The following is a 21,968-nucleotide window of genomic DNA, read 5'->3' on the forward strand; positions in this document are numbered from 1 at the left end:
ATTGTGACAGAGGAGGGGGCATATATGGTGGCTTGTACCACTATCCCTACTGGGGGGAAACCTGTTGTGACGGGGGAGATGACGTGTGCGGGCCCTTGTGCAGGATGGTGCCATGTCCTGACAGGGGAGAGGCGGAGATCCAGTTCATACCACTGTTTCCTGTGGGGGTGGCATATATCTTGGTAGTGTTGGCTCGTACCACTGCCCTACGGTGTGGAGGGGTGGCACGTCACGTGCCACTAACAGCCACTGCCTTGAGGGGGCTATGCCACCCCTGAGGGACCAGGCCAGCTGGCCGCCCTAAAGGAGGCTCGAGCTCGAGGCTGTCACTCAAAAGCTCACGAAAGCGTCGAATGGGTGGTGCTTTCATGCTGTCAATCATTAGCGCGAGCCTATCATCGCGCAAGATTGGGTAGAAGCCCGCCTCCTCCGGAGCCTGAGGGAATAGCTCAGAATGGATCGTCTCCGGCCTCCTGACGTCATATTCTCATCTGCATACCGGTCCCCGCCCCTTCGGAATGCTGGCGACGTCAGCCGGGCTCTGCAATTGCCGGGGCCGCGCGCGGTGCTGCTGCATTTGGTGCAAGAGAAGGCTGGGGAGCGCGATCTGGAGGTGAGCGCGCGCCCCCCCCCGGCCGCCCCCCCGGCCCCCTTGGCAGCCCCGCCCGGCCTCCCGCGTGCAGGGCGATAACCTTCATTTGACACCCGGGGGGATGATGATGCAGCGGGCGGGGCTCGTGGCTGCACGGGAGGGGGGGGCAAGCAGGGGGCTCGGTTCCTGCTGAAGGATGGAGGGAGGGGGGCTGTGTGCTTGGGGGGCGCCCCTCGCATGGCAGAGCAATGGGAGGCGGTGTGCACAAACCCCGCTGGGTGATGCATGCACACAGACCTGCTGGCGGGGGTGGGGGGTGCATGGGTCAGCGTTCTGCATCCATGTCCGTCTCTATCCGGCCTGGGGGGGAGAGCAAACGAGCTTCCGCTCCCCCCCCTTTTCCACCTACGCTGCCTGTCTGGCGGGGGGGATTGAGGGGAGCTGGGGTGCACGGGAGCTCCTTGGCCTCCTACCTGGAGTGGGGGTGATGGGGCATTTTAGGGATTTGTATAAAACATATTGAAGGGTCGTTTTTGGACCGAAGGCTGAATCCGTTCCAGTGATTTGCCAGGCTCTGCAAATGTGATTTCTCGGCTGGTAACGTGGGGAAACATGGAGGTTCAGGGGACCAAACAGGGTCACTGAATATTTCTCTCTCTCGGCCCCAGGTGAGACATTTCTCTTGGTTGGTGCCAGGTCAGAAGATTTGGCTGGGCCTCAAGAATAACATAGACGTGATGTTTGCTGTGCATGCAGCCTTTTCTGCCAGTGTTGGGGCGGGGGGGTGCTCACTGATGCAATCCAGAGAAAGCCTGTTAAATAAAAGAACACTGAGCTGGTTAAGGATGTTTTAATATGAATGATTGATAGCAGGGCGGGGACTCTGAGGGCTGAATGGTACAGACAACTGAATAGCTTGAAGCCATCTGCATCCACTCAACCCCTTGGTCTCTGAGTGACGATCATTTATTAACACATCCAACCAAGCATGCAGCTTAGTTGGTTCCTGCTGTACCATGCGGTGGTGTATAAGGTTACTGCTTTGCTCTCCTTTTGATGGGTGTTATAACTAACTTCACATGTGCCTAATGCTGCTCTTAAAACAGAGAGCAAAATGGATGTGGGGGCCTGAGTGATTGTTTGCCTTGGCATCTGTGCACTCAGTGACATTTGCATGGTGAAGGCAAACCAGTGACTGAGATGATCTGCCTACAATGATGGGTGTTTTGTGTTTCTTGGGTGATATTAAAGGATGAAATTTCCAGAAGAACACAGGAGAAGAGCGCCCATTGCTAGGGCAGAAGCTTTTGGTGCAGACATACCACGAACCCTTTTCAGTCCTGCTATCTCTACACTCCTCTCTACAGAGTAAAACTGCTCCCTCCCTCAGAAAAGCCCTAGCTAATGAAAGACACTCATTGCCCAGGTCCTAGGTACAGCCCCGCTTCATTGTTACCCTCTTCCTCACAACATGCCTTGCCTAGGTCAGTGTAATTATCTGACTTTACCAACCCAAATCTGCCTCCACACCAAGCTTTGCTCATTAGCGCAGGGTCACTAGTGTCCGTTACTTTACACCAGGACGCTGTGAGGTTACGAAGAATCTTGCCATAGACTCATGAAAAATAGAGGGCTCGGCCAGGCCAGGACTGGGCTGCCCTGTCCAAAGGCATTGCAGAAATGGAGCCCACCACCAGCCTGATCTGCACGGTCCCTTCTCTTATGTCCCTTACGGTGCGGCTTGGGTCATGTGTCTTAGTTGAGCGTTGGCAGAAGAGAGATGCCTTTACTTGGGTGGCAAACACTAAGTCGTGGGGCAGCAGGGCTAGTGGGGAATCGCCCTCCCTTTTGCTGGAGCGCTAGCTCATTGCTGGGGTCTCCATGTGCCTGTCAGAGGAGGTGTGTGTTCCTCGTTCAATGCAGATGCTTGGAGACAGTATACAGGAAAGCTGCCTGTAGGTATTAAGAGTACTGTAATTAAAATGCACTGGAGGAGTTAGCTCACTAAGTGGCTGGCTTAATGTAGCAATAAAATGTTTCTCTAAATATGAACTTGGTCCACAAGGGCCAAATGACTAATATTATGTTGAGACCCATTATTTGAGTTAAATTGCATATTGTTAAAATGGCCTAAGTGACTTGCTGGATTGTATAGTTCCCATTGGATCTGGATTGCTGGCAGATTAGCCATGTAAACAGGATTTATTCATGGTTTCAGAGTAACAGCCGTGTTAGTCTGTATTCGCAAAAAGAAAAGGAGGACTTGTGGCACCTTAGAGACTAACCAATTTATTTGAGCATAAGCTTTCGTGAGCTACAGCTCACTTCATCGGATGCATACTGTGGATGCATACTTATTAATCGGATACATACTTATTCATACACGTGTTCGGAGGTTTTCTTCTGTTTGGCTTTAGAGAAATGGAGCAGGGCTGATTTCTCAGAGGCTGAAAATTCTCTTGATTTTTTTTTCCCCCCAAACTCTGAATTGTGCAGCTTATTAGGAAATGGCGTTCGGCTCGGTGCACCGTTAAAGCTTCCTGACGGCATGTAATGGCATGACCATAACTGTACTGTCCAGTACGTCCGAGTGCTCCTTATTTGAGGTGCCTTTGGACTGGGGACAGCACTTGTAAAACAAAAACTCTCCTCCTCCTGGCTGTTTGTAAATTCAGTTTGATAAAGGGAAGCAGAAAGTGGCCATGTATTTCTGGGTGAGTTTTGCACTCAAAACTGAAGTTGTTCAACCTTTTGCCTTGTGCATCGTGCGTACACCGCCTTGCGTACACGCTTGCCTCGTGTACTCTGCCTGTCACCTTATTGCTTGAATATTAAGTGATCAGAGACTAAAACAAAGGTACAACAATTTTTCAGGAAGTGCGATTAGAGACTCAGAGTAGGAGTCTGCACAGTAGTGACTATGAATGAGGTTATAAGGTCGCATTTCCCGATATTATTTCACAGAAAGAGAAAAAAGTACTTTGTGGCTCGGGAGTCTCTGTTTCTCCTTTGCAAAGGGTGACCTTAGAACAGGGAAGATGCAGCTCACCCACCTTGCCAGCTTCAATTGGCGGTAAAGGGAGACAGCATACCCGGTGCAAGCAATATCCCACGTACTTAAATCTTGGAGCTAAAAGCTCATGCTACTGTGCACCCTGGTACAACTCAGATCAAGCCGAATCTAGTCTCTGTGCTTTATAAACAGGGCTCGGAAACGTCACCGGAGATTTGAAGCGATTAGCCGGGGCCAGCCTGCAAATCTGAGAAGGTGGGCGTCTGCAGGTTATGTGGGCAACTCCCTGGTGTGAAGCAGTAGCCAACCCCCATTCCCTCCCTGGCTCTGGGATTCTTACCAATGAGCTGCCCCTGGACCATGCTCAGGGCTCTTTCTCAGCTCTGGGTGGTAGGGATCTGATAAATGTCAAGCTGCTGGAAGGGAGAAGGATCTGCCTGTCTGAAGAACCTCCTGCCTATGGCAAGGAGAGGAGGTTTGTGCTGCTTCCCACAGCCATCTTGTTTTGTGCCTTCCCTACTGCAGATGACTGGAGCGCCCAACTTGAAGTTGACATGGTTCTTGAGTTTCCCTGAGGTGCTGAGACTAAATACTTGAAACTAATTTCATGCTGTTGCTGAAAAGAACTCTTTCCTGCAGCAGCAGAGGCAATGGAAAGGTCTGTCTGCAGATTCAGGAAGATGCTCCTGTATCCGTTCGTACTCTGCTCCAAGTTGCAAAGTTTATGGTTATCTTCTTCCCCTTTCCCCCCCAAAAAAGCTACTAAGGGTTACAGAGGGGTCAAGGGGTGGTCCCTGGTGAACCTTCTGAGACGTGGGGGTCTCCAATCAGCCTGTTAAGGCTTGCTGCAGGTTCTCCCTCTTAAGAAGCTCACAGCAGAGGGGAACAGCACCCTCCTAGGCCCTTCTGGCCTTGGAATCTACTGCAGACATCTAGTGTCTCCCTCTGTTGAAAATGGGCCCAGGACTTCCCCAGAATCATTCCCAGTAAATTATTTTAGCAAAACAGCCAATCTTGATCATCTGTTCTCTCCTCCCAGTCCTCCACAGATCTGCTACGGTGAGAGGAGCAGGGGTCCTGAGTGTGTGTGGGGAGCACAGGGGCCTAGGGCTGGGCAGCAGGGCGGGAGCTGTTCAGCCCAGGAGAGCGATTACTCCAGTGAAGGTAACTGTCTCTTGTCCTCCCACTGGGGTCTGGCGATCACATGTTTGAAGCTTAGCCGTGGCGACCACCAATTCTTAATGTCTGAATTTACAAATGGCCTCTCTGCTTCACTTTTGTATTGCAGGGCTTTTTGTCCTCTCTGTTGTGGTGTTTTGGGGGGAGGGATAGCTCAGTGGTTTGAGCATTGGCCTGCTAAACTCAGGATTATGAGTTCAATCCTTGAGGGGGCCATTTAGGGATCTGGGGCAAAAATTGGGGATTCGTCCCGCTTTGAGCAGGGGGTTGGACTAGATACCTCCTGAGGTCCCTTCCCACCCTGAGATTCTATGATTCTGTGACATTTACATTGCAATAGTCCCTCAAGGCCACAGCCAGGTTGGGTCCTGTTGTGGTAGGTGCTATTGCAAACGACAACCCCTGGAGAGTCGAGTTAAGCTTTGCAGTTTGGCTCTGCAGGAAAAAGAGAGAGTGAGACCACGTCTGCACTGGGGGGCGGCAGCCACGTAGCTGTGGCCCATAGCCGCAGAGCGTAGATGCAGAGGGGTAAGGTCTGCAGAGCCTGGTGAAAAGTGCGCACCCAGGAGTGCTGTAGCCATGTCAGCCTACATTTAAAGCGTAGCCCAGGCCTGAGTGTGAGAAGCTCAACTGGGAGGAGTGGTAGATACGCTGGAGGGCAGGGATAGGATACAGAAGGACCTAGACAAATTGGAGGATTGGGCCAAAAGAAATCTGATGAGGTTCAATAAGGATAAGTGCAGAGTCCTGCACTTAGGACGGAAAAACCCAATGCACCGCTACAGACTAGGGACCGAATGGCTAGGCAGCAGTTCTGCGGAAAAGGACCTAGGGGGTGACAGTGGACGAGAAGCTGGATATGAGTCAGCAGTGTGCCCTTGTTGCCAAGAAGGCCAATGGCATTTTGGGATGTATAAGTAGGGGCATAGCGAGCAGATCGAGGGATGTGATCGTTCCCCTCTATTCGACATTGGTGAGGCCTCATCTGGAGTACTGTGTCCAGTTTTGGGCCCCACACTTCAAGAAGGATGTGGATAAATTGGAGAGAGTCCAGCGAAGGGCAACAAAAATGATTAGGGGTCTGGAACACATGACTTATGAGGAGAGGCTGAGGGAACTGGGATTGTTTAGTCTGCAGAAGAGAAGAATGAGGGGGGATTTGATAGCTGCTTTCAACTACCTGAGAGGTGGTTCCAGAGAGGATGGTTCTAGACTATTCTCAGTGGTAGAAGAGGACAGGACAAGGAGTAATGGTCTCAAGTTGCAGTGGGGGAGGTTTAGGTTGGATATTAGGAAAAACGTTTTCACTAGGAGGGTGGTGAAACACTGGAATGCGTTACCTAGGGAGGTGGTAGAATCTCCTTCCTTAGAAGTTTTTAAGGTCAGGCTTGACAAAGCCCTGGCTGGGATGATTTAATTGGGGATTGGTCCTGCTTTGAGCAGGGGGTGGGACTAGATGACCTCCTGAGGTCCCTTCCAACCCTGATATTCTATGATTCTGTGAGGTGTGATGCAGCACACGCTGGCGTACCTGTGCTAACGTTAACTTAGCAAGCATGGCTGAAAATAGCAGTGAAGAAATGGCAGCCCGAGCTTCAGTGTGGGCCAGCTAATGCAAGCGTGTCCCCAGCGTGCATTGCACAGGTCGTGCCGAAGTCCTGCCGCTGCATTGTCATGGCTGTTGTAGCCAGCTGCGCTTGCTAGATTCAAGCTGGCATGGTCGTGCGGACCCGTGCTGCCATCGCACTGCCAGCTGCAGGGCAGACCTACCCTTGGTGGCTTTTCAACGAGAGCTTTGGGGTAATGTTTTCAGAAGCACCTAAGTCCTATTTCTGAAAGTTATTTAGTCCCTTGAGAGTTTAAGTCTCATTGGAAGCGAATGGAATTTAGGCTCCAAGTGCCTAAGTCACTTGAAAATAGGGCCTAGGCTCCTAAGCCACTTGGGCCCTTTTGACAATGTTGCCTTTGGTCTCTCGCTGACAAGTTGTGCTGCGCAGTGCTTGTTGGGGCTGATGATTCACAAGAGTGCCCGTGTTAAAAAATGTTTAACAGCTCTTCATGTTTGATCACAACCGAGTCATCTCAGACCTGGGGGTAGATCTCAGCTTGGAGAATCCGCTCCTTTTGTTACAAAGTGGCACAATAATAGACTTGATGAGCTTCAGTGAATGCCTTTGTTTTTAGGATGTCATAATTTGGGAGCTGCTTATCCAATTCAGGTAAACTGGGGGGGAAATTCTACCTTGGCTCTAACCCTAACCCACTAATATTGGGGCTGGTATGACTTTAGAAAAGGGGGTGTGTAGGAGGCACAGTTGGGTTTATAAGGGAAAAGGTACAGGGAAGGGCAACAAAAATGATCAGGGGGAGGGAACAGCTTCCCTATAAGGAGCGAGTAAAAAGACAGGCTCGTCAGTCTAGGAAAGAGACGACTAAGGGGGAATATGATAGAGGTCTGTAAAGTCCTGAATGGTGTGGAGCAGTGGCTCTCAACCTTTCCAAACAACTGTACCCCTTTCAGGGGTCTGATTTGTCTTGCGTACCCCAAGTGTCACCTCACTTTAAAAACGACTTGCTTACAAAATCAGACATGGAAATACAAAAGTCTCACAGCCCACTGTTACTGAACAGTGGCTGACTTTCTCATTTTTACCATATCGTTATAAAATAGAACAATTGGAATATAAATATTGTACTTACATTTCAGTGCATGGGATATAGAGCAGTATAAGCAAGTCATTTTCAGTATGAAATTTTAGTTTGTACTGACTTCACTAGTGTTTTTCATGCTGCTTGTTGTAAAACAAAGCAAATCTCTAGATGACTAGCTCAGTTCCTGGAGGATAGGTCCATCGGGGGGCTATTAGCCAAGATGGTCAAGGCGCAAACCCATGCTCCGGGTATCCCTAAACCTCTGACTGCCAGACACTGGGACTGGGTGACGGGATGGATCACTTGGTTAATTGCCCTCTTCCACTCATTCCCTCTGACCTGTCTTGTCCCAACCACTGTTAGAGGACACTGGGCTACATGGACAATTGGTCTGACCCAGTGTGGCCGTTCTTATGTTAAAACATCTTACTTTGTTTGCATGGTTTTGGCTGCTGCCAGCACCCAGGCCGGTGGGATGCACGTTAGACCCAGTAGTGGAGGCCTGGCTTTGTAGTGGTTCAGACCGAGTGCAGGAACATCACAGCTGCATGGATCAAAGGCCCGCACTGGCTGGCTGCCTCAAGAAGGAAATTGGAACCTTATCTATTCATGCAAGCTGTTCGCTTCAAGGGTTTCTTTTGAGGAAGCTTATATAATGGGAAAAACACCATGGTGCACTTGGACTGTTACTTCACAGGGAGCATTAATTTCTGGGGGGAAGGAGTTTGTCTCAGGACCTAGTAAATACAGACCTCCTGGATCTATTGCATTCAAAGCTCTTGGGACCTCCCAGAGCAACAGTGTTTGCTGGTGCTGTCTGCCCTGCTATGTCCCTGGAAAATCTAGAGGCACAGACCTGCCCTTAGTTCTCAGGAATTTTGCTCTGGGTTGTCCAGGGCGCTCTCACCCTGCTCCTTCAGCCACATGCCTCTCCACATTCGCGTAGCCTTGTGGGGAAGGCTCTAGACAGAGTCTTGAGATCTGGGCTTGGTTCCTTGCTCTGCCCCAGAGGTCCAGTGTCACTGGGGTAGGGCTGTCACAGGCAGCTGAGAGAGTTCAGGCACCCAGTTCCCATTGAAAACCCAGGAGAGTTGGCCACTGATAATCCTGCCCATAACCCCTCTGGGCACAGTTGCCAACCTGCAAAATGGGGATTGTATTCCCTTTCTCCCGCCATGTGCCTGTCTTGGGCAGGGACGGTCTCTGTGTCTTTGGGCACCACTGGTCTAGGAATAGCGATGCTGATGTTAGACCAATGGTCCATCTAACCCAATATCCGTCTCTCACGGTGGCCAGTACCAGGTGCTTCTGGCAGTTGGAGGTTGAGGGGTACCTGGAGCGTGGGGTTGCATCCCTGACAGTCCTGGCTAACAGCCATTGATGGGCCTGTCCTCCATGAAAGTATCTAACTCTCTAGTCCAGTTCTACTTTTGGCCTTCACAACGTTCCGGGCCATGACCATGGGTGGTTCCATGGCTTGACGGTGTGCCGTGTGAAGCGGTACGTCTGTTTGTTTGTTTTCAACACATGACCCCCTAGCTTGTGTGTGACGGGAACAGATAAATAACGCTTCCGTATTCACTTTCTCCACACCAGTCCTGTTTTCTTTGCTTCAATCATGTTCCCCCCTCAGGCGTCTCTTTTCCAAGCTGGACGGTCCCCGTCTTTTTAATCGCCCATGGAAGCTGTTCCATCCCTAGCAGTTTTTCTTGCCCTTCTCTGTACCTCTTCCCATTCTCATATATTTTTTTGAGATGGGGTGACCAGAACTGCACGCACTGTTCAAGGTGTGGGCGTGCCATGGATTTATAAGTGGCCTTGTGATGTTTTCTGTTTTATGATCTATCCCTTTCCTAATGGTTCCTACCATTCTGTTTGCTTTTTTGGCTGATTTTTCAGATTGAGCGGATGTTTTCAGAGAACTAGCCAGGATGATGCCAAGTTCTCTTCCTTGAGTGGTGACAGCTCATTTAGACCCTATCGTTTTGTATGTACAGTTGGGATCATGTTTTCCAATGTGCATGACTTTGCACTTAGACTGAGTCTCAAGGTGCCATTTTGTTGCCCAGCCACCAGGTCTGTGAGATCCCTCTGTAACTCTTCGCAGTCAGCTTTGGACTTAACGATCTTGAGTAATTTTATATTGTCTGCAAATTGTGCCAGCTCACTGTTCCCTCCCTTTTCCAGATCATTTATGAATATGTTGAACATTGTTGGTCCCCGTACAGATCCTTGGGGGGGCCATTTCCGTTAGAAGCCCCGAGGGGTCCTTGTTTTGGTTGACGCATGTGCTGGGGTAGTTCACAGCTACATTAGCAGTTGAGGAGTTTGTGGCAGAGACCTGAGTTTGCTTTGTGCTGAAGCTGGGTGGACTCTCAGCCGAGGAGTCTGGACTAGAGCTTGCCCTGGGTTAGCCCCTCCACGCTGGGGAGGAAGCAGGACTTGAGGCGCATGCTGAGTGTTGGCTGGTGCCTTGCTCCAGTTCACTCCAGCAGCTGGGAAGGAGGGAGACAAAGGTGGTGATGAGCAGAGGAAGCAGAGGCCCTTGTGCAGGCACGGCTGAGAGCAGCGTTCCAGGGAGGAACTGGCCACACGCGTGTGGCTTCCCCAGGCTGGTAGCCGTAAGGCTCCTGCGAGCTGGGCTCCTGCTCCATCTAGGACTCGGAGCGCAGCTATGGGGGCTGCAGAGAGCCGTCCCACCTCCAGTGTGAGCCACAGGGGCTCCATGCAAAGGGCTGCTGTTTGGGGGCCTGTCTGTCACACCTTCCATTTTCCCAATGGTCTCTTTCCTGCCCCACTGAACCTGGGGAGCAGAGTCGCCTCTTTCCACACCCAGAGGCTGTGCCCAGTGCTACGGACCTGGCATTCTCCACTCGCAGATGCTGCTTGCTGTGTCTCCAGCAGCTGTTCAGACCCTGAATATCCATCGCTTGCCAGCAACAGGCTTCAGAAACGTCATCATGGGTCTGGATCCCTGACGGCTCTGTGGGGCTCGGTCCTGTTTCCACTGGCACAGAACTGCTGCCACACCTGGAACGGACTGGCCCCCGTGCTGCCCATCCCCCCAAGGGCCCCGGCCTGAATGGGCTGTGGGGCTCGAACTCCCCTTAGCAGGGTTGGGGGTGCGGGGAATAGCGGACACCAGCTGCCCATGTCACTGGGTAATCAAAGGGCATCAGTCTTCAGGACTGTCCCCACACGGCACCTCTCATGAGCCCTGGCAGGGGCTGCAAGGATCACAGCAAGGGCAGCCTGAGCCTTTGGCCAAGTCAAAGGGGCGAGGGGGAAACGCAGTATTGTCTAGGCCCCTCGTACCGGCCCTTTGCAGACAAAGTGCAGGAAGGTCTGGGGAGAGCAGGGGCATTGCCTGGGGGGCTGGAGGGGCTGAGCTCTGAGGGGATCGGGAAGGAACTCTGCCTAGTTTGGCCAAGCAGCAGCAGCCCACGGGGTTCGATGGGGCGCTTTGCTGAGGGCAAGGCCAGAGGGACGGAATGAAGATGCAGAGACTCGAGGTGGGTAGCAGGAAGGCTTTAGGCCGTGATGGGGCTCTCCAGGGCGGGATGAGGGGAGCTGTGCCTGGAGTCATACAGCCTTGCTCTGGGTGCTGCCCTGGGGAGCAGGCTGTAGGAGCAGCTTTGTGCTGGCTGGGTGATGGGTTGGGTGGAATGGGCCTCTTCCCCCTTGTTGACTTCCGGGTGTAACGTACCCCGGGTATGTGCCGGGACAGAAAGCCCGGGCCTGTGGTCTGCTGGGCCTCGTGGCTTCCGGCTTGTGAACAGGGCAGGGAGATCCTGTAGAATAGCTAGGTCTGGGAGAGGCTGGATCAGAGAGCCCAGCTGGCTTGGGGCTGGTGTCCTCTGCCGGGTCCAACTTCCTGCATCAGCCGCATTGGTGGGTGGCATGTGCTGTGATCACCCCCAGCTGCCAGTGGGGAAACATGGGGCAGGGCCCAGGCTCAGGCAGGGCTGCGGTCTCAGGGTTATCCTAAAACAGCATGGCAGAGAGGAGCATGTTTAAAATCTGACCAATCCGTTCTGGGTATGCGTAGACCTGGATTCTGTTCCCAGCTCTCTGGTCACTCCGCCCTCGCTGAGAAACCTTGTACCTTCGTTCCAGGGTGCTGGACGCTGCAGTACTCCGTTGCGAATGACACCAGATATGACCCACCGGAAGGGCACCCCCATGAGCCTCCCCCCTCCCCATTGCAGGGCAGAAAGGGTGGGCATATCTGGGTGCCATTTCTGGTGCTTCACGGTGCCCGCCCATGTTACTGCACCCAGAGGGGTGATGGGCTGCGATACTGCATGACGTGGCCTCGCTCTGACCTCCCAGAAGCTGGTGGTGGGGTCTCTCTGGGTCTGAGCGGGGAGCAGCCACCCTGGTGACTCCATGGGGCCGAGCATGCCTGAATCCCCCAGGAAGCACGTACGCCCCCAGCCCAGCTCTGCCGTATGCTTCCCTTTGCAGATGGCTTCCGCTACCGACTCCCGCTATGGCCAGAAGGAATCCTCGGATCAGAACTTCGACTACATGTTCAAGATCCTGATCATCGGGAACAGCAGCGTGGGGAAGACCTCATTCCTGTTCCGGTACGCTGATGACTCCTTCACTCCCGCCTTCGTCAGCACCGTGGGCATCGACTTCAAAGTCAAAACCATCTACAGGAACGACAAGCGCATCAAGCTGCAGATCTGGGTAGGGGCTGTGGTCGCAGCAGGTGCTGGGGGTTGTGGGATGCAGTGAGGGGGGCTCTGTGCTGCTGTATGTCACAGGAGATGTGCACTGAAACCTCCCTGGCCCAGCCAGCTGCTCCAGGGCTGGGGTGATAACCCAGAGTCCTAGCCAGGCCTCAGTCCGGGGAGTCCTGTTCAGCCACCCTCAACTTCCCTGTGGCTTAGACTGGCCCTCCGGCCTTGGCTGCTGCATGGTGTGCCTGGTGTGTTCTCCCCAGGCCGTCAGTGGGCACCATGGGATCGGTGCTTGCTGGGGGAGATGTTCACGAAGTGATAACCAGCCCGGAGTGTTTTCCGAAGGTCGGACATCACATGGGTGATGCCGGTTCTGGTTTCTTTTACGCTCTTTCCCCCCAGGACACAGGTTGCTAACTAACCACTTCCACGAAGTGTGAGCATCCTGCATCTGCTGCTAGCCCCGCGGCGGCCTGGCAGAGTGGCCCTCAGAAGAGGGGTCCTGGTGTGCTGTGTACACCCTGGGACTGTGGTCCGCGTGGGACAGCGGCAGTGAGAAGAGGCTTGGACGGGTGGTGGCTGTGGCCATGCTGTCTCCTAGAACCTGAGCACCCCGCGTAGGCTCAGGGCTGTTCTAAAGCCCAGCTCTACAGCATGGCCTTTCCCAGCTCCTCCACCGAGCCGCTGCAGAGCAAGCCTGGGCTGCCCCTTGCTCTGCACCCAGGCTGTCAGCTCCACCTTGATTCACCTTGGCCCCCTCCACCCCCCCACTCTCACACACACACAGCCTCTGGAAGGAGCCATTAGCCCAAGGCCTTGGCTCCAGAACGCTCAGAGGTGGCCTCACGCTCCGCAGCGCCATGTGCTGACAGGCTCCCTGCCTCCCTGGGCACAAAGCGTCAACACAGAAGCGCCCAGAACAGTCTCAGCAGCAGAGATGAGGGAGTAGCCGGAGTGACAGATTTAGCTGCGGTGGCTTTGCCCTCGTTCCCGTGGGATGTAAATGCAGCTTCGTGGCTCTGAGCTGCCTGCCGCAGCGATGAAAGGCTCTGGGTGGTGGAACCAGAGAAGCGATGAGCCTGGTGACTCTTGGAGAGCGGGGAGGGGTCTCTTGGGCACACGTGCCAGTTCCCAGCCTAATGAAGCCACTGCCTGGGAGTGCAGAGTGGGGGTTAATTTTCAGGAGAGCCGAGTTCGGGGTTCTTTGCTGGGGCTGCGTTCAGCTCCCCCGGTAGCATTGAAGGCAGCAGAACGGTCCCTTGCTGGGAGGGGAGCCCCTGTCTGACACTGAACCGCTTCAGGGCGGCTGTCTGAACATTGGGGCACGCGGGGGGTGTTCCTGCCCCTGCCTGCTGGGCTTTGCCCTGTAAATTTTGTGGCTTCCTGTTTTCTTCCCTGGGCTCCTCTGGTCCGTCTGTCCTCTGTCAGGGTGCGTAGGGAGGGGCTTCTCCAGCCTTGCTTCAGGCTGCTCTTTGCAAACTCGGTGAGCTGGGCTGTTCACGCAGACATGTGGCTAATCGCCAGGCACCCCACTCCCACAGGCTCATCTGAAACGAAGGGCTCCCCCTTCCCATTCAACGGCAGGCGAATGAGAAGCTGGTGTGTCGGGAGTGCCTGGGCCTGCCTCTCCCTACAGGCCTCCCTGAGACAGGACAGTCCCAGCCCCTATTGGCCGCTCTGCAGCTGAGCCCTGCTTGGGTCCTGCTCCTCGGCATTGACATGATCCTGGCAAGGCAGCTGGCATCTGCTGTCAGTGCCTCCCAGCATGCCCTGCAGCCAGGGGTGGCCCAAAGGGAAAGGGTAGATCTGCAGAGAATTTGGAAATTCTTTGATTGGAAGAATCATAAAATAATTCAAATATAAAACCAGAGACATGGCGATTCCAGTGGGATCAGAGCGGAAATCGGGAACCGGTCTCTTGGCCAGGCTGAGACTCTTAGCGAATCCACCCCAAAGTCTCCCCCTTCATCTGCTTGAAACCCAGCCCTGGAGAGAGACGGGTTCCATTAACACACCTCTCCTCTCCTGAGCAGCGATGCCATGGCAGGTCTGCCAGTCCCCGTCTCTGCCTCATGTGCTTCAGCTGGTCCAGGGTTGCCCACTGGGGACGGGGAGCTCCTCCAACCCGAGAGACCCCTGGGTGGGGATGGCAAGTTACTTGGCACAGTAGCGCTGCAGTCGGCCAGCCACTGGGGTGGTTTTGTTATACAGTTAGTTACCTAGTAGTTAGAGTAGGGACTTACCCAGGAGTCCCTGGTTCTGTTCCCAGCCCTGCCACTCACTTGGCTCATGTGGCCTCTCTGACTCTGTTTCCCCATCTGTGAAATGGGCAGGAATCTTTCCCACCCCCACCGAGGAGTCGGGGCTGGTGATTGTCTGAAGTGCTTGGAGCTGCCCACGGGTGTCGCTTTACCGGCTGGTAAACATCTTGCTTCTACTGCCCTCAGTGCTCGGGGTGGATTTCTCCTCTCCATGGCCTGCCCTGCAGCACCTGTTCCGCAGGCCGACAGCCACGGGGGTTTCCAGGCCCTGCACTGCTCCGGAGCACTGGGTTGAACTGTCCAGGCAAATAAGCAGGGGCTTCTGCCAAGCTCCTGGGGCTTGTGGGTCCCAAATAACGGAGCGGAGCGATGACTAAACTCCCTGGATCCTGCCCTCCACCCCCGCCCCTACCAGCACTTGTGGGAGCTCTGGGTCAGATCTTGCTAGGAGGCAAAAAATGCCCAGGTAGGGCCACTCGGGACTCCTGCTGCCAGGAACCAGGGGGCCAAAGCCAGACTGTGAGGTGCTTCCCCACCTCTGCCTGTCCCTGCGGGGAGGTCTGGGGCAGGGCACCCTCCACATGGATCCCCAGGGCAGGGTCTGGCCAAATGTCTAGGGTGGGTGCTGTGGCTCGCAGCCCTGCTCAGACCCCGGGCTTCTTTCCTGGGCCCGGGGCCGGCCGGCTTCTTCCCAAACTGAGCACGCCGCTTTGGCCCTGAGCCAGACTCCTGCAGGTCGGAGCCACTGCGCCGGCTGCACCCCGCTCTGCTCGCCGCAGTGGCTGGAGGGAGTGCAGGAGCCGAAAGCATGTGCATGCAGGGGCGGGGCACTTTGGCAAGAGGCGTGTGCATGCGGGGGGAGCTGTGGCGTCCCGAAGCACACGTGTCTGGGATGCATCAGCAGTGGCTGGAGGCCTGGGGCAGGGTCGGTGGGGGTCCGTGGGGCCATGGAGGAGGTGTCTGCAGGCATCGCTCTGACACTGACCGGGCCCCAGCCCTGCCCTTGGTGCAGCCGCATGCAGGGCTGGGAAGGGAGGGCCTGGGCCCACCAGCTCTGGGTGCGAGAGCTGCCCGCAAGAGGCGGCAAACCACAGCCTGTCCCTGGAGCTGGGCGCACAGTGTGGGACCAAGGCTCCCTTTGGCACGGGGACAGGTTGCCATGGTGAATCGCAGGCAGCTCCACTGCAGGCCTGGCTGAGCCTCCCAGCTGTCCTGGGAAACCCCAGAGACAGGGAGTCGCGGTTCCTCTTCCCCCTGCTCCTTGGCAGGGCTCCCTGGAGGCCCCGTCCCCCTCCCCACCCCCATGGCACACGCAGGGTTGCTTGGGTGTGATCTCACTGCCAGGCTTGGGAGGGGATGTGTGGGAGAGGCGCTCTGCCGTGTCCCGCACTCTCCCAGCCCAGGAGACGCCGAATGGGGAAGGGGGGCGCACTGGCTTGGCCCCGTGCCCTAGATCATTCTGGGTGGGGGTCAGCAGCCCTGGGAGAAAGTTCCAGAGACTTGGCTAAACATTGGATTTTCCTTCTTTAAATCTCAGAGGCAGGATCCGTCTCCTCCCGTCTCGCAGTGCTGGAGCTCCGGGGCCCGGGCGGGGGGTGCACAGAAGTTAGGGTGAGTTCCCACATGCTTCCTGCTGCTCCCAAGTGACCCTGCTCTGGTCTCCCCAGGACACCGCGGGCCAGGAGAGGTACCGGACCATCACCACCGCCTACTACCGGGGGGCCATGGGCTTCATCCTGATGTACGACATCACCAACGAGGAGTCCTTCAACGCTGTGCAGGACTGGTGAGCGGGTGGCTCTGAGGGCACCGGGAAGGGAAAGCAACACTGAGCCTTGGCCAGTGCCAAGACGGGGCCAGCGTCTCGTTAGCAGAGCCAGTGAGGATGGGGGAGAGGGGGAGGGAGCCTCTCCATCGTGCAGAGCCAGCTTCTCACTGCCGTCACTTTAGCCATGCTGGGACCCGGCAACCAGGCCACTCAGCAGATGTCTAACTGCGCTTCTGCCCAGCCCCAGTCCCGAACTGGACTGTGTAGCCGGGACCCCTCCCCCAGGCCATGTCTGCATGCCCACGGACTGTGGTCCCGCTGGGAGCACTCCCTGCGTGTGACTCTCTCTGCCGCCAGCTGGTCACCAGGTGCCCTCTAGGGCCTGCTCCGCTGCAGAGCCGTGCTCCTAAGGGGCTGCTGTCTTCTCGAAGCTTGCCAAGATGTTCCCCCACTTACAGTCTTCCTCTGCTAAGGAAACTCCCCCCACACGCACATTTGGCGCCTGCACCCCCTGCCTCCTCCTAGGGCTGCAGCTTGGACTCTGCACAGCTGCTGCTGGCTGCTTTTCCGCTGCGGCCCCCACCCCATTTGAAGTGGGTGTTTCCTACATCTGGGTAAATACATCTCTGCGGGGTGGAGCTGGCCTGGCCTGCGATGCCCCCAGCTCTTGTCGCCCAGAGACAGGGCAAGGTTTGCTGCCTGGAGCTTCTCCCTCCTCTGTGCACTGCGATTCCTGGCCTCTGCCCAGGTTTGAGGGGACAGGGGCTGCTTGTAATGCAGCCAGCATGGCTCCCCCCACAGGGTGGTCCCCAGCCTTGAGTACTGTGCTGTCAGCAGCCTGGCTAATAACCCGCCCGCGTGGGCTGTCTCTGCACCTGAGCCAAACGAAGTGCAGCCCTTGCAGAAATTCTGGGCCAGGAGCCGCCTCCTCCCCCAGCCCACAGCAGCGAGATGAGTTCAGAGCCCCCAGGAACACTTCTGCAGCAGGCTGGGAGAGCTGCCCTGAGCCAGGTGCCAAGGTGCCCCAAGCAGCCACTGACGGGCCATGTCCGTGGAACTAGTCCAGGCTCCAAGTGCGAGAGCTGGAATCCGGGCTGGAACGTGTCCCGTTGGCACTGAGCCTGGCTGGCTGTTTGGGCCGCCCACTACCTCCCCAATGCAAGACCGAAACAGCCCCCGAGTGCGTTCAGAGAGGGTCCTGTCAGTCTAGCGTGGCCTGGTTCCCACTTCCCCAGGCTCTGCTTTCAGCCCTGGATCACTGGGAATCTCTCAGAAATTCACCCTAGTGCCCTCCCCTCCCCGATGTTGCCCAGACCTGCTGTGTAGCTGGAGAGTCCCACGTACATGCAGAGTTCCTGGCCTTTAACTGAGCCTGTGCTGGGCCCTGCCAGCCCGTTCCGTGCATCTCGCGCTGCTGGTGGTAGGCTGCCTGGCTCTGGCTGTTGGTGACGGCGTCCAGAGCTCTCCCCCTAGGAGGCTGGTTCCCGGATGGGCAGTGACCGAAATCCTTTCCTGGCACTTGGTTCAGAGAACAGGTGGCGTGTTTTCAGCACACTCGCACGCAGCCCCCCAGGCATGCCCCTCATGGCAGTCTCTGCAGAGAAGCTGAAGCCCTGGACACCCCAGCTGGGCACGCTAGGGCTGGGGGCAGGCAAGTCGCAGAGTGGTTTGTGGGAGGAGGGGAGCCCAGCTTGCTCTGTTGCTGTCTATTCTGTGCTAGCCATGGGGTGTCCAGGCTGCTCATCTGGCCCCTGCCCCAGCACTGGGGTTGAGCTTTTCCATCTCTGCTGTCCCCCTCTCCCCACTTCCTCTGCTCCCCTGTTCTCTGTGCACTGACCACCAATGCATCTTGCTACTGGTTTCTCTTCCCATTAGCTCTCTCTTTAGGTCTCTTCCTGCTTTGCTGGTTTCTTCACACTCTGTGGCTGCAGCTGTGGTGGATCTCTGACATGCCCTCTGGCAGTCTGGCTTTGATGGCTTGATTGAAATGGGGTGAAGGCGAAACTTCTCTGCTAAGAGGCTGGGGGGTGAAGGCCTCTTGCCACTGACCCAGAGAACCTGGCTTCAGTCTCTGGCTGGGATCTGGGACTTTTGGCCCAGAGTCTTTAAAAGTATTGATGTGTTGCTATGCTCAGCACTGCAATGCCTAACTGATTTAGGAGCCTAAATTGCATTACCTGTCAATGGGATTTTGGCTCCTAATGTGTGAATCACTTTTGAAAATGAGCTAAAGGCTCCTAAATCAAGTTAGGCATTGCAACGCTGAGCACAGCACCTTTGACAATCTGGGCCTTTGTCTATAACCAGCTGCCCACAGCCCTGCTGTCTGAATATTGTGATTATTTGTTCCCCTATTGCGGCTTTAAGGTCAACCCAGATCAAGACCTATTCCTGGGATAATGCACAGGTGCTACTGGTGGGTAACAAGTGCGACATGGAGGATGAGCGAGTTGTGGCGGCGGAGAGAGGGCGCCAGCTGGCGGAGCACCTGGGTAAGTGCTGGGTGCTGTGCACTGAGCCCCAGCCTAGGTAACGTGCCGACCCTGCAAGGTTCCGGTTGGCGCCGCTCGGGCCCTTTCAGGATTCAGTCTTATGTGAGCATCTGAGAGGGTTCCAGGCATTGCCGAGCTGTTGGGGCTTTGCGCTGCCTTGCACAAGAGCAGGTCAGAAGCACCGTGGGTAAGTCCTGGGCATGGGAAGGTTCTTTGGTCAGTTGAGCACCAGCATTTGCTGCCCCAAAAGGCATCTAGACGTCCTTGTGCTGAGAGATAGCCGTAACGGTGCCCTGCAGGCCTGGGCAGCATCTTTTAGGGGCCTGACAGGTGTGGGGAAGATGGGGGGTGCTGCACAGAGCTGTAACCCTGCAAGGGGACCTGTCTGTGCGAGTGCACACGCGCGTGTGGAGGCGGTGCGGTTGTGTGGCAGGCACAGGGGCTGTAACCCTGAGAGGGGACCTGTGTGTCTGTTTCTTTCCTGTAGAGTAATTTAATTGACTCATTGCACTTGCCATAATCCTGTCATTAAGTAGCAGCATGGCTTGTCTTCTAACAAAACTGTAATTGCCGAGCCAGCGCCAGTGTTTTCGACAACTGTTTCTATTATAATCTGTTATTATCACAACCGTATAAACCCTGCGTTTACTGCTGTAAAGTGGTTGGAAAACCAGTCGGCCTGGGTGGATTGAACAGCAGGTTGAACCCAGTTTAGAACGTGGGGCGAGTTTATGGATTTATAACTAAACCCTTTTCCCTGCAAAGTGTGCCATTAAAATTTAACAGCCCAGAGGAGGAGCTGTAAAACCCTTAAAAATTCAGAGACTTTCCATATTTATCATGCACATGACGAGAACTGTCTATAGCCAGCAGGAGCCTGAGTGGCCCCGGCCATGGACTCTGTCACCTACCTGGACGGGACTTGGGCAATCAATGTTAAGTTACCCCCACCCCACATCTTTAAACGGTCAGTCAAGACCCAACTGCTGATCAAAGAGGCGTGGGTATTTGCTGGGCTTTGTAAGGTGGGGTCCCTTGCATGTGGGTCTCACCTGGCTGCACAGAAAACACTCAGCTCTAGGGATGCTGAGCACTGATACTTGGTTCTAAGCTGGTGGAATCCCAGCCCCGGATCTCGGCTCTTGCCGTCAGAGATGCAAAGCTTGTAAAAATGCCTTCCCCTGACTGACCTAGTTAGCTTGAATCAGCAGCTCCTGTGATGGGGAGCAGGAGTCTGAGCTGAACATCCCGGGCCATTTAACAGAGCCGGGGGGTGACTTCGCTGGCCAGAGCGATGGTCCCCGGCTGCTGACGCTGCCTATGCAGCCCCTGCCTGCTGCTGAGGTTGCCTTGTTATTTTCCATGAACATTTGGGGCCATGTAAAAGTAATTACCTGGGACAGATTAATTTCCAGGGTCTTTAATTATCCCAGCTAAAAATACTTCCCAGGGCTTAGGAATCGTTTGGTAAGGTGCATTGCAGGGGCCCCTGTTGGTGAGCAAAGGCCCTGCCTTGCCCCAAGTCCCTCCCGGCTGCCAGTCTCACACTCTCCCATCTCTCTTTGGGCAGGTTTTGAGTTCTTCGAAGCCAGCGCAAAGGACAATATCAACGTCAAGCAGACATTCGAGCGGCTCGTCGACATTATCTGCGAGAAGATGTCCGAGTCCCTAGACACGGCAGACCCAGCAGTGACTGGTGCGAAACAAGGGCCGCAGCTGACTGACCAGCAAGCACCCCCCCACCAGGACTGTGCCTGTTAGAGACTGCAGGACGGCCCCCTCTGCCCGCGTAGGCCACATCACCCCTCCAAGTAACCAGTGCCCTAGTTACGCTCAGTTGTGCTCCCACTTGAACACCCCAATCACGAGGTCTGGTGGGATGGCCCATAGCGAGGAGTTGTCTGTCCACTCTCACCTGGCAGGATTTGAAAGGGCTCTGGCCACCCTCTCAGAGTCTGCAGGTTCTGTGGGGCGTCACCCTGCCCTCCCCGTGCCCTCCAGTTTTCCAACCTGGGATGGTAGGAGAAACTTTTTTGTTGTTTGCTTTTAACTATTTCCTGATTGTGCCCCCTTGTTTATAGATAATTGTCTATCTTGCTGGAAGGGGGGGAGGGGTTAATTGCAGAATCCTGCATTAACCAGCTGACTCAGCTTGGCCAATGTGTTCCTTACTTCCTTCCTTCCTTCCCAGCTGGATCCCTGCTGCTGGGTGGTGGGAGGAGCCCTGCTCAGGGGACAGCAGCTTAAAGGACTAGAGTCCACCTGGTCCTGAACAAACAGCCCTGCCCCATGGAACCAGAGACCTGCTCCCTTCGCTGTAGTGCTGCTGAGGGGGTGACACACTGGGGTTGCATCGGGGCAGATGTGGATTTTAACCTTGACAATTCAATCACTTCCTAAACGGTGCGTCTAGATCCCAGTAAGGCATTAGTGCAGGTGGTTTGTTCTTCATAGAGATGTGTTCCAGCCCTGTCTTTACACCTCCCCTTAACTTCTCCTTGCTAGCACAGAGGCCTTGGCCGATAACGCTGACTGGCTGAAGAGCCGCTTGACTTTCATTCCTCTGCTGCTCTGTTCTCCCCCACCAAGGATGGCTAGTTCCTGACTATTGTATAAATAGATGCTAATTTATGCTCCTGCTGTCTTCCTCCTTGTACATAAAAACAACCTTCCTGTAAATAGAAGTAGTGAGTGACCATGGTGTGACATGCTGTGCTGTGATTGTGCAGATGTATTTATTTTATCAGTGTGGTATGAACCTGCTTGTGAATATCACTTTTAAATCTATTATTTAAAAACAAAGCTGAGTAAGGGCCAAGGCACTCCTGTACCAAACTAGCCCCAGCCCGGTGGTGGATGACCAATGGAAACCTCATGCTAGAGGAAAAACTTTGATGGTTTGCCTCAAGCAAAGAAACAAGCCACCGAACTGCTGCCCCATTCCATGCTGGGGGTGGGGTTGACACCCCACCTGCCCCAGGATGTCGCACTAGCAGCTGAAGGGTGCTAGTTTGCTACAGGCCTCGCTGTTCCTTGTCTGTTACTATAGTAATGTGTTATTGTAGAGACTGTGAAGCAGTAGATCGAATTCTATCAATGCCCAAACCTGGTGCGTTGCTTCCCTCTATTTATTTTTCTTGGCGAACTCTCTCTATTTCGCAGGTACGCACATCCAGCCTCCTGTTTTTGTGATGTTTACTGTAAAAATGTCAAAAGTGTCAAAGTAAAATTTCCTAAAGATCACTGTATCCAAGAGCTGGTGTGAAGAAATAAATCAATGCTAATCACAAGTCCTTCAGGCTCATTTTCCGCAGCCCCATGGG

At 54.7% G+C, this 21,968-nt stretch overlaps 1 protein-coding gene across 3 annotated transcripts; it reads left to right on the plus strand.

Annotated features, from left to right (window-relative positions):
* The first annotated feature begins 501 nt into the window (after positions 1–501).
* RAB3A (RAB3A, member RAS oncogene family) lies at positions 502–21,935 on the plus strand. Of its 3 annotated transcripts, XM_073323676.2 has the most exons (6): positions 559–613; positions 1,137–1,260; positions 11,904–12,131; positions 16,053–16,171; positions 18,521–18,645; positions 20,216–21,935. In XM_073323676.2, exons 3-6 carry the CDS (start codon positions 11,904–11,906, stop codon positions 20,404–20,406), a joined length of 663 nt encoding a protein of 220 aa, XP_073179777.1. In that variant the 5' UTR covers positions 559–613; positions 1,137–1,260; the 3' UTR covers positions 20,407–21,935. The 3 variants fall into 3 exon arrangements, with proteins under 3 accessions (XP_073179776.1, XP_073179777.1, XP_073179778.1); XM_073323675.2 differs by lacking the exon at positions 1,137–1,260 and having other exon boundaries at positions 502–613; XM_073323677.2 differs by lacking the exons at positions 559–613; positions 1,137–1,260 and adding an exon at positions 4,702–4,769.
* Positions 21,936–21,968: the final 33 nt, after the last annotated feature.

This window comes from Lepidochelys kempii, chromosome 25 (assembly GCF_965140285.1).
Source record: "Lepidochelys kempii isolate rLepKem1 chromosome 25, rLepKem1.hap1, whole genome shotgun sequence".
NCBI classification, from domain to species: Eukaryota; Metazoa; Chordata; order Testudines; family Cheloniidae; genus Lepidochelys; species Lepidochelys kempii.